General features: G+C 18.9%; 1 protein-coding gene and 3 pseudogenes across 4 annotated transcripts; 2 read left to right on the top strand and 2 right to left on the bottom strand.

Annotated features, from left to right (window-relative positions):
* Nucleotides 1-391: 391 nt before the first annotated feature.
* On the top strand, nucleotides 392-2,946 carry PmUG01_00065100 (STP1 protein; the record flags this gene model as incomplete). The annotated part of the gene is made up of 5 exons (XM_029005300.1): nucleotides 392-412; nucleotides 544-905; nucleotides 996-1,386; nucleotides 1,581-1,595; nucleotides 1,843-2,946. 5 exons carry the CDS (start codon nucleotides 392-394, stop codon nucleotides 2,944-2,946), a joined length of 1,893 nt encoding a protein of 630 aa, XP_028859145.1.
* A 3,779-nt stretch (nucleotides 2,947-6,725) lies between these two features.
* Nucleotides 6,726-7,521, top strand: PmUG01_00065130 (annotated as a pseudogene). The gene is given in 3 exon segments: nucleotides 6,726-6,809; nucleotides 6,942-7,046; nucleotides 7,060-7,521. Coding segments are annotated over 3 exon segments (651 nt in total).
* Nucleotides 7,522-12,036: 4,515 nt separating this feature from the next.
* Nucleotides 12,037-12,747, bottom strand: PmUG01_00065160 (annotated as a pseudogene). The gene is given in 5 exon segments: nucleotides 12,037-12,336; nucleotides 12,351-12,398; nucleotides 12,412-12,501; nucleotides 12,516-12,524; nucleotides 12,538-12,747. Coding segments are annotated over 5 exon segments (657 nt in total).
* Nucleotides 12,748-16,270: 3,523 nt separating this feature from the next.
* Nucleotides 16,271-16,917, bottom strand: PmUG01_00065200 (annotated as a pseudogene). Its single transcript is given in 5 exon segments — nucleotides 16,271-16,429; nucleotides 16,443-16,457; nucleotides 16,471-16,614; nucleotides 16,628-16,819; nucleotides 16,834-16,917. Coding segments are annotated over 5 exon segments (594 nt in total).
* Between the last annotated feature and the right edge of the window lie 1,578 nt (nucleotides 16,918-18,495).

Below are 18,495 nucleotides of genomic sequence, written 5' to 3' on the forward strand. Positions count from 1 at the left end.
TTTGCACAATAACTTTTATATCATATACTATTATTATTACTTATAAGTAATTTTTTAAAGTCAGATATTCAGCTTCTTTCAATAACGTTCGTACAGATTTTACATAAATATAATTACTCAACTGTGCTTTAAAGTAAGAATACTATTAAAATATATCTTCAGTTGTAATATATTTATTTAAGGTAAAAAATATTGTAAGCAAATAAAATGAACATTAATCCATTAAATTATTTTTTAGTTCACATATAAATTCTTTAGTTTATAATTTTGTAATTTCTATTAATATTTATTAGTTTAAAATTAAGATATTAATAAGTAGAAAGATATAAATCAGTATTTTTTTTTTCAGTTTGTTATTTACAACGAACTAGAGTAATCATGTAGAGTAAATATGGAAAATTGTTCTTCCAGAGTAATGTTTATTACTTTTTTAATATGAATGAATTTGTGGATAAATTATATGTTTATCATAAAAAAAATTATAATGCAAATGATGCTAAAAACGAATGCTTAAATAATTCCTAATCTTTTTTTTGAATCTAGGACTATAGTGGTTTGGGATCTGGAGCATCACAATATCTTATGAAAAAAGAATTTTTGCAAGCTCTAAAACAAATTCCATCTCTCACTGCTTCCTTAAAGACAAAGACATCTAAAAACGAATTTAGAAAAGAATGCTTAGATTTGGTTAATTTTCTAATTAAGAAAAAGGATGACCCTCCAGCTTTCACTGAACGAAAACGTTGGGTACCGGTCCTTAGGAATTATTTTAAACATAGATTTGACAAGATTACTCAACATGGAGGTTGTCCTATGATTTTTGAACAGAAAGAACGAGATATTTTAGAATTAAAATATAATGCATTAGATTTCTGCGAATTAAATAATCATATAGAAAAAACTAAGTAAATTCAAAAAAGGAGATAACAAATATGATTGTAAAAGTAACGCTGAGTGTAAAAACATTGTAAGGAATATGAAGAGTGGTTTGTAAGTAAGAAGGAACATTTCCAGAATAAGAGAAATCTCATTCATGAAAGTTGCATATTTAAAAGCTCATCATCACAATTTCCAAAAAGAGAATGCAATATACTAAATCCTAAAATATTTAATAAGCCTCCTCAATGCATATTATCGGAACCAGTTGTATCTAGTCACCTTCCACCTAAAGAAAATACATTAAGCTCACCAAATGTAGATCAAATTAAAACGGAAGTTTTTTCTGCACCTGAAGCGGAACATCCATCTGGAAAGACATATGATAGTTCACCTGATAGTTCGCCTTTTAATATACCTGATAGTTCCATTGTTGATTCTCCAGACGGTCCATCTTCAGATCAATCTCAACTTCAGACAACAACTGAAGACACTTCGATGGAAAATTTAGTAATTTAGATGGACATGACACAAAGATTCTGAATTACCGAGAGTTCTTACACATTCGGCATCTCACAGAAAACATTAAGCAGTTCTATAGTACAATCACCAGGTAGCCCAGAATTAAACACAGGTAGTCATATTAAAACTATACAACAGCTACTGACGTATCAATTCCTAAACCCCTTCTTCTAATCCTGCAGACTCTGAAAATCAAGGTAATCTTAATTGTTTTCTTTTATATTTTTGTAATAACTAAAAAAATTATTGCATATATATATAAAGTTAATGCAGGTCCAGTAGAAAATTCACATAACCCATATGTATCATCATTTTTAACAATTTCTAATTATTATTGTATTTACTCTTTTTATTAAAGTAATATAAAATTAAATATTAAAAATATTGTAAACATTAGATTATTGTAATAAATTAATTTTTAATTATATTTCTTTTGTATTGTAGTACGCATTAATAGGAAAGTTTAAAAAAAAGAAAAATATAAGAAGACAAATTAAATTTCTCAGAATACTACTACCTTCACACTCTGACAAGAAAGACAAGTTTTTATCAGATGATCATTTAGATCAGCCAATATATGATGATGAGGAGATCATAAAAAAATTAAAAATATATGAACATAACACTATAAAAAATACAAATATGTTAAAGAGAAAAAAAGAAAGATCCAAAACTATTATAGAAGTACATATGGAAGTACTCGAGGAATTCAGAAATGAAGAATGGGAATTGAACAAAGGAGAATTTCTAACAATATGTCTAGAAATATTCAAAAATGAGGAACGTAGATCCTATCCTAATTTGATAAATGACTATCAAATAGAAAATATTCAATGCAGCAGTGATAATGAAGAAACAAATATTCTGTGGAATAAATGGATAGAAAGGCATAGAAATCTTTCTGAAAAATTGAAAAAAGAACATTGGTTTAATAATTTGAAAAATGAATGGAAAAAAGAAAAATCTAAGGTAAAAAAAATGGAAGAATTAAAAAATAAATCTTCAAACGAAAATCAAAAAGTTTCATTTTTAGAAGGAGAAAAAGATATATGGAGACAGTGGATATCAAACAAGAGTAAAATTGTAGAACACTATCTGGAACAGGACTGGTTTAAGGGATTAACAGATGAATTTTATAATATTTTAGATGAATATGAAAATGAAGAAACTAAAAATTGTGTGTCACTAATAAGTATAGAAGAAATGGAACATAACAAAAGTTGTGAAGAATTATATAAATATATTAAAAAAAAATTATTATCAAAATTGTGTATACTTGTATTTATGACAATATTAGAAGAATGCAAAAATGAGAAAAATGTAGAAAATTACGAATCATATTTAGATAGTTCCATAAATGAATCTATTACATTAGAAAACTCAAATAGAAAAGCAGAAATCTTAGAAGACACAACGGAATTCAAAAATGATGTTTTGGAGTATAGAGTTAATGAGGAAATTCCTGCTTATAAAGGACAGAACTGTTTTATGCTAGAGATAAAAGATTGGATAAAAGAAAATGACGCACATATAAATGTTACGGATTAAGAAAATAATGTAGTGAACTACGATTAAATAATAGAATTATGCTTACTGAAATTTAAAAATAGCATAATCAAAATATAATAGAGTGATATTCAAGTAAAATCAGATGATATCGATGAAATAAATTTCTTAAATGATATCATACAAAAAGGGAACAATTAAAAAGAAAATTATATATTAATGAGTAATTTAAAAAGAAAAAACAGGCTTTAAATACAAAGACATAAATGAATTTATTTAAAAAATATTCCAATTATACATAACTTGTTTTATTTCTAGTAGAGTATTTCATTAGTGCTTGATTTAATAAAAATAGTAAGTTTTAATATGTATATATATAAAAATAAACTATTATATATTAAATATTATCATATTAATTTATGAAATTTCAAGCAATTCCTTTTTTTATTATTTCCTAATTAAATTTTTTTTTAAATAAAATAATAATATATATTATATTCATAACTTATAATTTTATAGTACATTTGTATTTATGTACTTATACGTTAGTTTAATACATAACATCTAATAATGGGAATTAGAGTAACAAAATAAGGATATTAAAGGGAAAATTAAGACCTTGCATAAGAATTCTTATAATTACATACATATATTAAATTATTCGTTCATCTATTTATGTTTTGTTTTTAAATAAATAATTTGTCTGTAAATATTTCATTTAATTTAATATTGAAATCTTATAACAGCTTAATATTCTTTTTTATCCTAAGAATAATTAATTTTAATTTTTTTAATAATAGGGTCGTTTTTAATGCATCATAGAGAAAAAAAAATTTCTACATTTTTTGATAATTTATTTTGCTTTCATATTAAGATATAAAGTTAAATGATATGTAGAATAGCACTTTTAATTATTTATAATTTAATATAATGTTTAATGAATCTGTTATTGTATGAATTTTCAAATTAACAAATATAATATAATTATTTTTTGATTATTAAGAAATATGCATATAGTAAACAAATTTTAATGTAGATTTACCATACAATTAATTAATAATAGTTTTTTATATTTCTTAATTTAGATTCTATAAATTTGAAAAAAAAAAAATACCTCATCCGTAGTTGCTTTCTACGTTTTGCATACCTAAGACATATTGTTTCCTATACCTACGTATGATACCTAAAATGAAATATAGAAAATTTATTTATGTATTTAAAAAATAATATCACTGTTGTTAAATTAATTCTAAAATTCTCTTATAAAAAATGATATGGCTTTAATTATTATAATCAAGTAATTATAAATAAATATATATATATACAGGAATTTTATTATTCGAAGAGAACTATATGAGATATTAGAATATTGTTATATATATATAATATTTCTAATTTCCTGTAATATATTATTAAATTAGAATAAATATTAAAAAATTAAATATATGATAATCGTTATATTTAAATATCTACTTTATTTTTATTTTTATTCTTCGAATGAGTTTATTTTAGTTCTATGGGATACATTAATAAATTTTATTACTTTCATTTCATTTTGTTTTATTATATTTTATTTGTCAAGTAATATAACTATATAGGAAGAAATAAAAAATATCCCTAAATTACTTTTTATAATAATTATCTTTATTATACGAGATATTAGAAAAAAACTTAATGGTAATTTCTCTCAAATTTTTTATTAACTAATTATAGAAGAAATACAAACATTTTATTATCAATAAAAAATGAAGATCACTATTATAGTTAATTCTACATAAATAATTTTTATCATGTTATTTATTATATCATTTCATATTAGATATATATACTTCATGTATTACTTAATTTGCTTAAACTATTTTTTATTCACATTGACAAATTATTACATTAAACCCATGATAATAGCTTGTATATTACAATCCACGTTTATACTAATTTTTTAGAACTAGTAGAATAAATTGTAAACTCCTAATATATAGTACAAATAGTTATAAATATAAATATATTTTTAAGAAATAACAATACTAGTATCAGAAAAATTCTTAAAAAAAAATTTTCATACTAATATTTCTAAATATTTTTTAAAAATAATAATTCTTTATTCATACATGAAAACAATGGTTACTTGTAAGACAGTTAGCAACAAATTTGTAATTTTTAAATAGAAATAATGTGAAAGTATTTAATGTTCAGTATCACATATAAATAATACTTCCATTAAATATTTATATTTTTTTTCTTATATTGTATGCTAAATTTTTATATACATTAGAATTATGTTAATATTATTATAACATTTATTAGATAAAGAATAGTTATAAATAATAAAATAATGGAAATTCCATTGCATATATTGTTTGATATATAATTAATCGTTAAAATATAAAAATAATTTTTTTCAAAAATATGCAAATATATATATAAATAAAGAAAATAACTATATATAGTTATGTATGTTTTGTTAAAAACACAATAACACATAAATATCAGAAATAACTTATTCATTATCAATTTTTTGCATAGCAAATATATTTAATAAATAGATAATATATTTATACTGTTTCAATAAATATAATGCTACATTATAAGAAAATATTACATAATATAGATTAAATTAATTTTAACATTATATTCAAAAAATAGTGCATATAATTGTAACAATAATTTACTTCAAATAATTGTTATTAAATTTTTTTTATATTATATTTTTAGGTTCGTTTCTTTATTGTTTTTTAGAGCAACAATTTTTATTTTTTGATATATGTATTTTCTTATTAATGTGAAATGCATAATAATTGCATTTTAGGGCATCATTAATGTATTAATTAATTAGGTATATGTAATATTTAAAACAATTTTAACTATGTAAATTTTATAATTTTTATCAAATTTTTTTTTTTTTTTAATTACATTTTCTTTTTTTTTCCTAATAATATTAGAAAAAGGCATTTTTTACTTCAAAATCTTGTTAATACTATTTCTTAAACTGTTGTATTATTTAAATTCTGAATTAATATTAAAAAATATGTATGTCATCATTACATAAGAATATTCTGTTATATATTATTTATAAAAATAAAATCTTAATTTATCTTTTATAACTTCGAAAGTAATATCATTTAAATAATATTTATTATATAGCTGGATATCTATTAATCATTTTTGCTTAAAATATATAAGAGCAAGACATACTATATAATATATATATAAATCTATTAAACTGCTAATTATATATATATATATATATGTTTTTTTTTTTTTTTGTTCTACTTACATTATTATTTTTGAAAATTATTAGAAAGAAAAATTTAACAAGCAATAATTTATTTTCAAAATATTTTTCATTAACTTAATTGTAGCATATAATTTTAAAAAGATATGTTCTCAAAAGCTATCTTACTTATATTACATTATGTAATTTTATTGCATTTATACATTTTCATAACAATAAATTAACAAATTATTTTATTATTATTCTTATATAGAATATGTATATGAAAAATAAAATTTTTTTGATAAAGGTTATATTAGGATTATATAGTTGCTGTTGTTTTATTATAATTATATATCTTTTAATTTTTTCTTTGAATATATCATATTGATATAATATTAAATAATAATAATTTTATAAAAAAATATACTATAATATTTTTGTTTAATATACATATCTTCTTTCCTCATTTTAACATATGATATATTTATCATTAACTATAGAAATCTAAAAAAATTTTAATTTTAATGTGGTCAAAAACAGTAAAGAAAAATTATATTGCTAAAAACTCAATTATTAAAAAGATTTAGCAAACAAAAATAAATTCAACATGATGTTACATAAAAATAAATTTTTTTTCATTAAACTTTGCGCATTTTTCCTTTTAATATGGATATGCCATAATTCTTATGAGGTATAATAATTATTATATCCAATAATTTTTATGCTTTTTTTTAATATTACTTTTTCATAGTAAAATGAATATTTCATGAAAATGGAAATGCAGATAATTTTTTAAATAATATATTTTTACCCTAATTTTTAGTCAGCTTCCTCAGATAAAACATGGAATAATAGAATTAACCTAAAAAAAATATTAGATTTAAGGATACGTAGATTGTTATATGGAGAACGAGGTCGAAATCAAAAAAATATAGGCTTACCTTCAGAGAAAAACTTCAAAAGAAATTTCAAAAAGAACATATGTCAATAAAAAGTTATGATCATCAAGAAAGAAAATTTGGAAAATTAAAAGAAAAATCGTCTCGAAAGGAAAAAAATATCCCCAGAAAAAAAAATATATTATCATTCATATTTGGACCTTTAAAAAAATTAGATTCTGTATACGAGATGGAAGTAATAAACCATTTATTTTAGTGTACAAAAGATCAGAGAATTCTAATGTTAAATATAAAGAAAAGATTCTAAGGTTCCTTTGGGTATTTAATCCATTTATAACATGTTTTGTTATCACATTTGGTTTAATAGCCCTTCATTCTGTAGATAGCATTTCTGAGTATGTGGCACATATCCTTTGTGCATTAATGCCAATGTTCATATTAATATATTTTTATATTTCCTATAAGTTTTGGAAACATAGTATTTTGAGTAATCATCAAGAATAAAACAAGGATAAGAGATTTTTTTAATTTTTATTAGGATAATATGAAAGAATGTTACTTGGAAATTTTTAAATATAGTGTTGTAATTTTAGTACACAAGAAATTTTATATGTGTAAAAATATATATATTTATGCAAATATGTATTATATATGTGATACAATAATTGTTTTCTTTTCAAATTTTATAAAAGAAGTTCTATTACTATTCTTATTTACAATAATATAAATAGATCATTTATGTTTTGATTGTTTACGTATTTATTTTTTTATATATTCTATGAGAAAATATACATTTTTTAATTATAAAATTTATTCATATATATATATAAAAAAAACAATAAAGATCTATGTTTTAATTATAGTAGAATAGTCATGTATTGTATATTTTTTTGAATGAGTTAGTAATTTATTCCATTTCTTTTTACATGTTATCGTGTATTTTAATATATGTGTCTATATATAAACATATATTATTATGAAGTTTTATAATTGTCTTTTTAATATGAATATGCTTAGTGAATATTTATAGATTTACATTACATTTTAATTACAACAATATTATTTGAGAAAAACGGTAATCTAATAATCAAAGTGTTTTTATTAAACTTTAGATCAATTTTATAATTTTCTCTTACTCAAAAGAACTACTATTTGTGTGTAAATTTTAATTTTTTCAGATGATATGGTTTGAGTAAAAAATGAATACATTTTAGAATTACATCTTTTATATTATAAATAAAAATCATATTTCATATCCATTTATTTCATAGCCACTTTTAAATGAAGTTATTCATTGTTTTATTTTTTGTAGCTTCTACATTATGAAATTAAAGTAATAATTTTTTTTTATATATATTTTGTTAAATCATAATGTCATTGTTCCATCTTTTCCATATGTTCCACTAAATACATAATACTAATTTAGCGTAAATTAATCGGATAAAGTGTATAAATATTATTTATAATATTTTTCTTTTTATTCTCATTAATATTAACCCAATTTTTATTTAATAAGTCAAAAGTTATTAGCAGGTCATTTATTGTTTAATCATTAAAACAAAATATAAAGTGTCTATAAGCATTTTTATCAAAAATTTATTATGTTCAGGTATATATAATGCATAGAAATTCTTCTCAACTCGTCCAAAATGGTTCTACATAGTATCAGAATCATCATTTTTCTATGTATCTATTAAAACAAGAAAAAATATATTTAATAATCCTTACAATTAACTTAAGTTTTTTACATAAATTATACAAATTAAAATTCTCCAAAAATTCTCTATAAAAGTAAAACAAAAAAATTTTTACTCTTGAACAAGTAAAATACTATATAATAAAACATTAATGTACAAAATTATAATAATAATTAAGAATGTCTCTTTAAAAATGTTCCTTCACCAAAAACGTTAAAGTCTGTAATTTCAATATATAGTTTATTTATGCGAAATTTTTAATTTACAATGACTATATTAAAAATATAATACATATAAAAAATAAAATTGAATAATAACTATTATATTAAAACTATCCTTCAAAAGTATTACTTAATTTTTTATAATTAATGAAGGTTCATTTTTTTCATAAATAAGAAAATTATATTTTATTAGTTTATAACATATTATATTAATAAATGCATTAGTAGCCTTTATATCTTCTTTTTTTTTATTATAAACTTAAATTTGATACCATATTCTCAGTACGAGTTTATTAAATATGAATTAACTATATAAGTATTATTTTTTTGTAAATAATTTTAGAATTATATATTTGCTTTACTATTATAATTTTTTTTTTTTTTTGTTAAATATATTATTGTTCACTAATAAAAAAAAACATTTATTTTATTAATTTCTCCATTTATTTTTTTATTATATTCTTAACGTATTTGATAAATTATACATTATTTTTTTTTCTTTTTTAGATTTTCAATTAATACTTTTTTTTAAAAATATATAACATAATATCATTATAATTTCAAAAATGTTTTATATTAATGTATAATTTTTATGGAAAGGTGTAATGCACTTGATGTAATCAAAGTAATTGCATTGGATATATTAATTATTTTCATCGATTTCAAAATATAATAAAAAAAAAGGTTTTATATTATATACTACTATATATTAATTCAAGCATAACAATTATAATCATAAATAATATTATTTTACTTTTTTTATTATTATTATGCATAAAAATATGTTAATGAACTTAATTTATTGTATTTTCCCTAATTACATCTCGGATGCCCGAAATAGTTAAAAAAAAAGAGGGAAAAAAATATTTCTTTTTGTAAGAACTTACAGTTACACAACATTCAAATAATTTATGATAAGTATTATTAAAAAATAATACCACATAATTATTTAAAATGGTTTTTAAATTACCCTTATTTAAAAAATCATGTTTATTTATGCATAAATAAATTTCTAAAATGTCTAATATACAATTGAAAAATTGCAATAAATTTGTTTCCAGTAGTAAATATATTATATATTAAATTTTTTAAATTGTTTTATATATATTTAAAAATCTTTTATAAAAACTATAATTCAAATGAAATTAAAAATATATATATATTTTTATACAAGTATGCATTTTATTCTATGAATTCCATTATATATGTAAATACAAAATATAAAGTTAAGCTTATATAAAGCAAAAAAATTATAATAAATTTTCTATTAAGATATATATTTTATCCCATTAAATATGAATATATATAGTAACTGCAAACGTCTATATTATTTATGGAAAAGAATGTTCTGTGTAAAATATAATGGTTTTTTTTTACAAACATCCATTTATATATATATTATTTTACATTAAAAAATGTATATATATATTAATTAGTTAAAATTAAATATCTTAATAGAATATTATAATATTAACTAAAAATTAAATGACATAATTCTTATATTTTTTATAAATTTTTATCATAATGTTTGTAGGTTTCCAGATAAAATTATCTTTTTCCATGTTTTACTTTCTGTAGGATATGAACTCTTATATAAATTAATAGCGCACATATAAACGGGTTATTTCCAACGAAATGTGATTATGTGCTAAAATATTTACAATAACTAAAATAATTATATAATATAATTTTCACTTTTATTTAAATTTATGTAGCGAAAAGGATGTTGCATTAACTGATATAGTGTAAACTTTTCATATATACATTACATATAAAATGTTATATTTACTTTTTTTTTTAATTAAATATATCATTAATATAAGATAATGCATACTTCCAGTTATATTATAAAATATCATACTAATAAAAATTAAGTTATATGTTTGTGCATTAAATACAGTTAACAACGATTTGTATTCTTTAATTTTTATTATATTAAAGAAAGAAGTACTATGAATACCAATATATTGGTAGTTCTTGACATATGTTTTTCTTATTTTAAAATATACCTAGAACACTATTAACGCTATTTATAGAACATATATAGAAAATATAGCACACAACTGCGAAAATATTAAGTTAATTTTTTAAGAATATTTATCATAATATGCCAAAAGTTTTTTTTTATTTTTGTATCCTTATTATTAATTGAAACTTTGTATATAAATAATATATTATCAGACAATTTTTATTATTATAAAACGGAAATGAAGTTGTTTCTAGAATACATATTAATAACCTATTAATCTTAGTTCATTGATACACTCTCATTTGCAATAAAAAAAAGAAAAAAAATAGTAGCATATATATTTATAATATCTTTTTTGTATTATACATTTAAATAATTCTTATAAAATTGGAATCAAAACATATTTCAAGTAAAATAATAAATATCCATAGTTCTCACTTATTTACAAGAATTTTTAATATCCATAATTAATAATGAACTATAAATAATTTATATTTAATTGCTACGTCATTTTATTATATTTATATTTTCATATTAGAATTATTCAAAAATTTAAACATGTAAAAAAAAAAAAATTTGTACTAAATATATAATATAGTACATTCTTTATAGAACCATCTATAATAAGTATTAAATTCTATTTTTACAAAAGCAAAAAATATAGGTTCTTTTCTTTATATTTCATATAAAACGAGATATTTACAAATAATATAAAAATTGTCATACACTTTTTTTATATAGCGATAAAAATAATTTTTACTAAAAGAACGTAAATAAAATGAAAACAATGTAAATGTACCTTTTAAGGTTAACATCATTAATTTATCTTAATAGTTTAACAAATTAATAGTAACTTCACTATTTTGCATGAATTCCTTAATACTTATACATATTTTATATACAAGTATGCATAAGTAAATGGACATATATTATGATAAAATAATAAAGGACTTTGCAAAAATCCTTTAAAATACAAATTAATAAAATAAAACAATCAAATTTAACAGGAGTTAAGAATAGTTATTTTTGTACTATATATCAATATGGTTATATATATAGGTACTGTTATAAACATTAAGTAATTGTAAGTAAATTCCTTATGAATGTATTGTTTTTAAGGATATTACATATCTTATTTTTTGATACAAAACTTTTTTCTTACGAAAGAACTTAACTCCTTATACTAAATTTTTGGATTATTTGCCTTTATTATTTCAAATTTTATAACTTTTATAAAAGTGTAAATAATACCTATTACAAATAAGAATAGAACAATTCCAAAAAACACTGAATTCGCTATTACAGGATAATAGAACTTAGAACTACCACTGACGTCATATGCGACACCTAATATTGAAAATGATGTTCATTTCAAAAAAATTAAAAGGATTGGAATAGTTCTTAAATCTTTCTTTCCACATATCATTGTATTGGTAGATGTTTATTAATTTCTGCGTTATTCTTAATTTCATCTAAGGAATCTAATAGAATGAATATTTTTACTTTCAAAAAAATTATCCATTTAATTAAGTAAAGAAGACTTCTTTTTATTAGGTACTTTATCACTTTCTTTTGTATTTAATAATTTTTCTTTTAACTTTAAGCTTTATTATGAAGCTTATTTGTCATTTTTAAATATATCTTCCTTTTGATTCAGTAATTTATTATTTCCCTTATCACCTGACATATATATAGTAGATTTTACATCTATCGAATTCTGTTCTAATAGTCTATTAGTTGTTAAAGTTAAATGTACATGTAATATATACTTATTATATCATGAATTATAACAGTTTTTAAAAAAGAAGAAACATAAAAAATTATTATTTGCAAATATATGTATTTTAGAACAAAGAAAATACTGTTTTAAAATATAGAGTGTAAAAAAAAAAAAAAAAATATGAAATATTATTGAAATACAAAATAATCGTTAAAATTTCATATTCGAATTAAAAGGGTAAATATTAGAGATTTTAACAAAAATGGGGAACTTAAAATTTTCTTTCATTGCTGACATTTTTAATTCTATCATATGTTGACTAAAAAAAAAGTTGACTATATATTAAGTTCTCCAAATTATGAAAAAATAGTATACGTTATTATTTTTGACTTATTTTATTTTACATATAATAAATTTAATTTGTGTAGTAACAGTTTATATTAAATTTTACAAATATAAAACAACTTTAAAAATTAGCATAATTTTTATATAGGGATATTATATACATAATAAAATTATTATGAAAATAATTTAAATAAATATAAATGATAAATATTTAAAATATTTAGATAAATTATTTAATAGTAAATGGATGTAAATTTTTTTTTCTTTATAAATGGTTTTTAAAAAGAAAAAGAAATAATAGAAAAAGAAGATTAGATAAAATAAAATATAAAATTAAACCACTGCTAAAATTTTTTTATTTATTTAAAAAATATATTATATGTGGAAAATGTATAATAATCTATATTAAAAAGCTCTATATGAAATTATAGGTTATTTTAAATTAATAGTTCTTAATTTGTATCTGATGTATTTTCTATTTTTGTGTTATAGCTGAGTAATATTATTTATTATGATTCTAAGAATAATAAAAAATGACTAGGAAGTCATGAAAAATATTTATTGTTATATAAAATACACATTAGTACTAACATAAGAAAAATACATTTTTACTTATGAACAATTATATATCAATAAAGTAAAATTTAGATTTATCAAACAATTATATGATTCTTCATATATTCTTAAATATATTTTAATAGTGAGCTCTGTATTTCTGTAAAAAATCTTTAAAATAATATAGTTTGTATCTAATTGCAAAAATAATTAATTTTTATTTAATTAACATTCTAATATTTCATAAATTCCATATATTTATTCCTTCTAAATATAATGTAATTTATATTTAGAGAAATACTAATATAACAAAAAAAAAAAAAAAAGAGGATCATAATAAATTTAGTATAAAACCATGGTATGCAATTCCGCAACTTTGAAAAAATATATAGCCACATAGTATTACAAATAAAATTAAAGCAGAGAATATACATATATATGATATATAAAAGTTTTAAAAGGAAAATTTAGAATATAAAAAATTTTATATTTTTTTTTATGAAAATATATACAACAAATTAATTACATGCTGTTTTGCGTAAATACATACTATTAAAAACATTTATTTAAGAGGAAATATAAACAAAGAATGTTTTTATAAAATACAAAAACTCTTTATAACAAGAAAATTATTTCATATCATATGAATTTTACTCCTTTTAGATTATAATACAATAGTTAATGATTGTAAATTTATCATATTTAACAAATTGTTATTAATTATATTAAAAAAAAAAAATTAACAAAATGGAAAATTTGTAGTACTTTTATCTCTATATGCTAAAAATTATAAAAAAAAAATTAATTAATTAAAAAAAAATAATAATAATACATTTAAAATAACTTTTTTAAATTTATAAATCAAATTGTAAAAACTGACGAAATTATATTTTCATTCCAATAAATTAAATGAACATACAGTAACATTTGCAATGACACATGGTTAGTATCTTTTACGCGCTTTTATCATTTCGTAGGTACATATTTTAACTAATAAAACAAGTTTTTACATCCAAAATATATTAACAAATAAAGATTCGTAATAAAAGCATTACACATCTTGCATTATGAAATGTATTACAAAAACGAAAAAATTTCATTTAACACAATGAAAATAATATTTTGATTTGTTCTCATTCTTAAAAATTCTTTGTATAATTTATTTAAAAAAAAAAAAATTTATTTTTTCTTTTATTTAATATAAATATTTATTTTATTTATTCGTTTAATTTTATAGAAGAATAATACAAAAAATACATAACATTTTTGGTGTTAAACATATTTTATGATAGATATTTACCTAATATTTATAAAATACATTTAAATAAACAATTAATTAAATATAATAATAATAAAATTAAGAAGCCCTTACATTTAGGAACTGCATAGTTATACTCAAATTTAATAATTCCTTATAGTTAATTACTAAAAATGTACACTTATAATAGTTAAATATTTCTTATCCGTAAAATGAAGCATAAGACTGTATTTATGAGATATCTATAAAAAACTAATTCTTCTTTTTTTACATATTCTTAAAGAGTCAATGCTAGAAATAAGAAAGAATTATTATTCATAATTATAAACGACATATGTTTTTATATGACCTTTAAATAATATTAAAAACTTAAATAATATATATAGGGGCATCTATTAAAAATAGAACAAAATATATATCTCTAAAATACATTCACAAGTTGAAAACGCTGTAGATAATATATATTTATTTTGACTACGCCAAAAGATAATTTATATTTTTATAAAAATATAACACATTATTGGAAATTTAAATTATGGGAGAAAAAAAGTATTGGTATATAATATACTTAAACATTATCGAATTTATTTCATTTATTTTATCAGCGAGTGGCATAGAAAATAAAAACAGCATATTATATGTTTATTTATAAATTTTAAATACAAATTAATATATAAGTAATATAAGCAAAATTAAAATAACCTTACAATTAGGAACAATAACAACATAATTACAGGCTCTAAATATTTAACATAATTATAATGATTTAGAAGTACAAGTTGGTATACAACTGTAAATAATCTCTAATTACTTGGAATATCATTTTATTGTGTATTTACTATTTAACAATTATACGGTTCAACGAAAAATAAAAATTCTTTAAATGAGTTTTTACAATTAATATTAAGCGTAATCATAAATGGAAAAATAAAGGAAAAACGTATATATATATATCATTGCAGGATAATGCATTCAGTTAGATTCAACATATACAAAAAAAAGACCTATGTTTTTTAATGTAAAAATAATAGAACATTTTACTTATAGCAGGAAAAAAATAATAATTTTACAATAGAACAAGTTAAAATATAGAAAGCAGAACTATTTAGTTCAAATATCAATTATCACATATCAATAAAATTATAGAAATAGTGCTAATATACATGAATTTTAAAGTAACAATATATATATTTTCATAGATATCTATCTAAAATATAGAAATATACATATTATACCAGGTATACATAATTAATATTAAGTAATATTTTAAAATAAAAACTCGAAAATATGTTAATATTCAAATTTTCAATATAAAGAAGAACATAATATTTTATTGTTGAGTTCAAAAAGATCACTTAAAAGAGTGGAATTTTAAAATTATAACAATTACAATTATTCTTACTAAGAATATATGACTAAAGATATTGAATATTTTACTTCATATTAACAGTTTTTTTATAGAAATATAGATACTACTAATTATTCATTTTAAGCAGTCATCAACTTAACTTCTTTACATTTTTCATTATATCTTAAGATTTTAGGAATCGTTACTATACGTATAATATCTATTATAAGAATAAGTAAGTCAAAAGATATTAGATGAAAATATTATACTCCTGAAACTTATGAGGTTACACCCGTTGCTAGCTTTACTCCACTTGTTTGTAGATCTAAGTTTTTACATATAAATTTCCTACGCGCTTTTAATGGTGCAATATATCCAATCTTTTCCAATTCTCAAGTACTATTAGTACAGGAAAATCTATTGAGAACATGAAAAAAAGAAAAAATATAGCAAAAGCATATCCGTAACTTCTAAATTATATTTTTTTTAAAAGCTACATCTCAAAGTCTTCTTTTTTTCTCAAGAATATCACCATAAACTTTTTTTTTTATCCATACTATTTCAGAATGGAAATGCTTTCCATCAAACAGCCCATTATTATATTCCATTAGTATGGTATTGCAAATTAATAAACTTAAATTTTATATTCTGATTTTTCCTTTCCTCCGTTTTTCATTATTAGATATATTTCTTTTTTGTATTCTCCATTATTTTATATATCATATTTTAACCTTACAATATTTGAGATCACATATTGTTGATATTTTGATAGTAATCAATAATTTCTTTAATCTGTTTTACTAACAGTGATATAATTTTAATTAAAGGTATTTTTAATTGTGCTCCTAAAAAAAAAATATATAAATATTTTCTCTATAATATATTAAATAATCTCGTTAAAAATCGCAGCATGAAAAAAAAGAAAAACAAAAAATACAAATATTACAAATGCTCTTAAATAATATTATTATCATCCTACACCACTACTCAAAAGATATATCCATATTTAAAGAGAAAACATAGCATTTTATGAATAAGTTTGGCTTAATTTTTTTGCTTCATAGTATAAACGTTTAATATACTAATATATTCAAAAAGAAAAAAATTAATATTAATGAAATATACTTTTATTGATAAAGGTTGATAAATTAGTTTTATAATGTTATTTTTATAATTGTGTCGTAATCGTAAGATAAAATATATAGAACTATATTATTTTTTCACAATATATACTAAGAAAAATAGTATTAAAAATATATTATATAATTTTTATCTTAATGTTATTCATAAAAATAGTATCTTCCATTAAAATAAAACAATATCAATTTTTTCATAATTATTCAAAATACATAATTTCATGATTCGCTATAGTGAACTAATTAAAAAATTATTTTATTAATCCTTTTCATAATAAAAAAAGTAAAGAAATATGCAATTTATTATTTTATGGAATTATTGAATTAATATACAATACAGTATTCATTGAACATATACATATATAATGTATATCATACATATAAAAGAAATGCTAAGAATTTTAAGAAGTTTACCTAATAATATTTCAAATTTAATAACTATGATATATTATAAAAATTTTTTATTTTTATTAAAAAATATTAAAAATTATAAAAATATAATAACAATAATAAATGGAAAAAATAACATTTTGGATAATATTAGTTGTAGGATATGTTTTAGTTACTAATTAAAGTGTTTCATTTTTTTAAAGTATATATTATTTTTAAAAAATATAATTTATATGGTATAACATAATTTATGAAATACTATATAAAAACAAGAATGGAATGATTTTTTATTATTGTCCCATGATTTCTGGAAATTATAGTTTTTAATTAATTTTAATTTATACAATTATATCTAAATTAAAAATGTTTGTATTAATATAAGTAACTTTTTTATTTTAATAACTACATATATTTTGAAAAAATATTAATATAGTAAAAAAAAAAAAAGATAAAAAAATAAATAATTGTATAAATAATTAAATAATGTACATATATTTACTAAAGTAGTATATAGGAATTTAATTCTTTATTATGAATTTTTTAATTTTCTTATACTTATTTGCATTGTATAATATGCAATATATATGTAAAAAAATACTAACCTATCTTTTAAAATACTCTGTGATAAAATAACAAGATATAATTTTTTCATTTAACGAAATTATAAAGAAGTATAAATTAGGATAGAATAAGGATAAAATTTGTATTATTGTTTTAATTTTATGATTATTTGTTGTTTTTCTTAAATATAATAATTAATTTTAGATGATAAATAAGGTATAGGTTGATATATATAATATGTTTCCTTATCTTAAGTTTTATCGTTTGTACATACAGAA

This window comes from Plasmodium malariae, assembly GCF_900090045.1.
Source record: "Plasmodium malariae genome assembly, contig: PmUG01_00_39, whole genome shotgun sequence".
In the NCBI taxonomy this organism is placed as follows: Eukaryota; Apicomplexa; class Aconoidasida; order Haemosporida; family Plasmodiidae; genus Plasmodium; species Plasmodium malariae.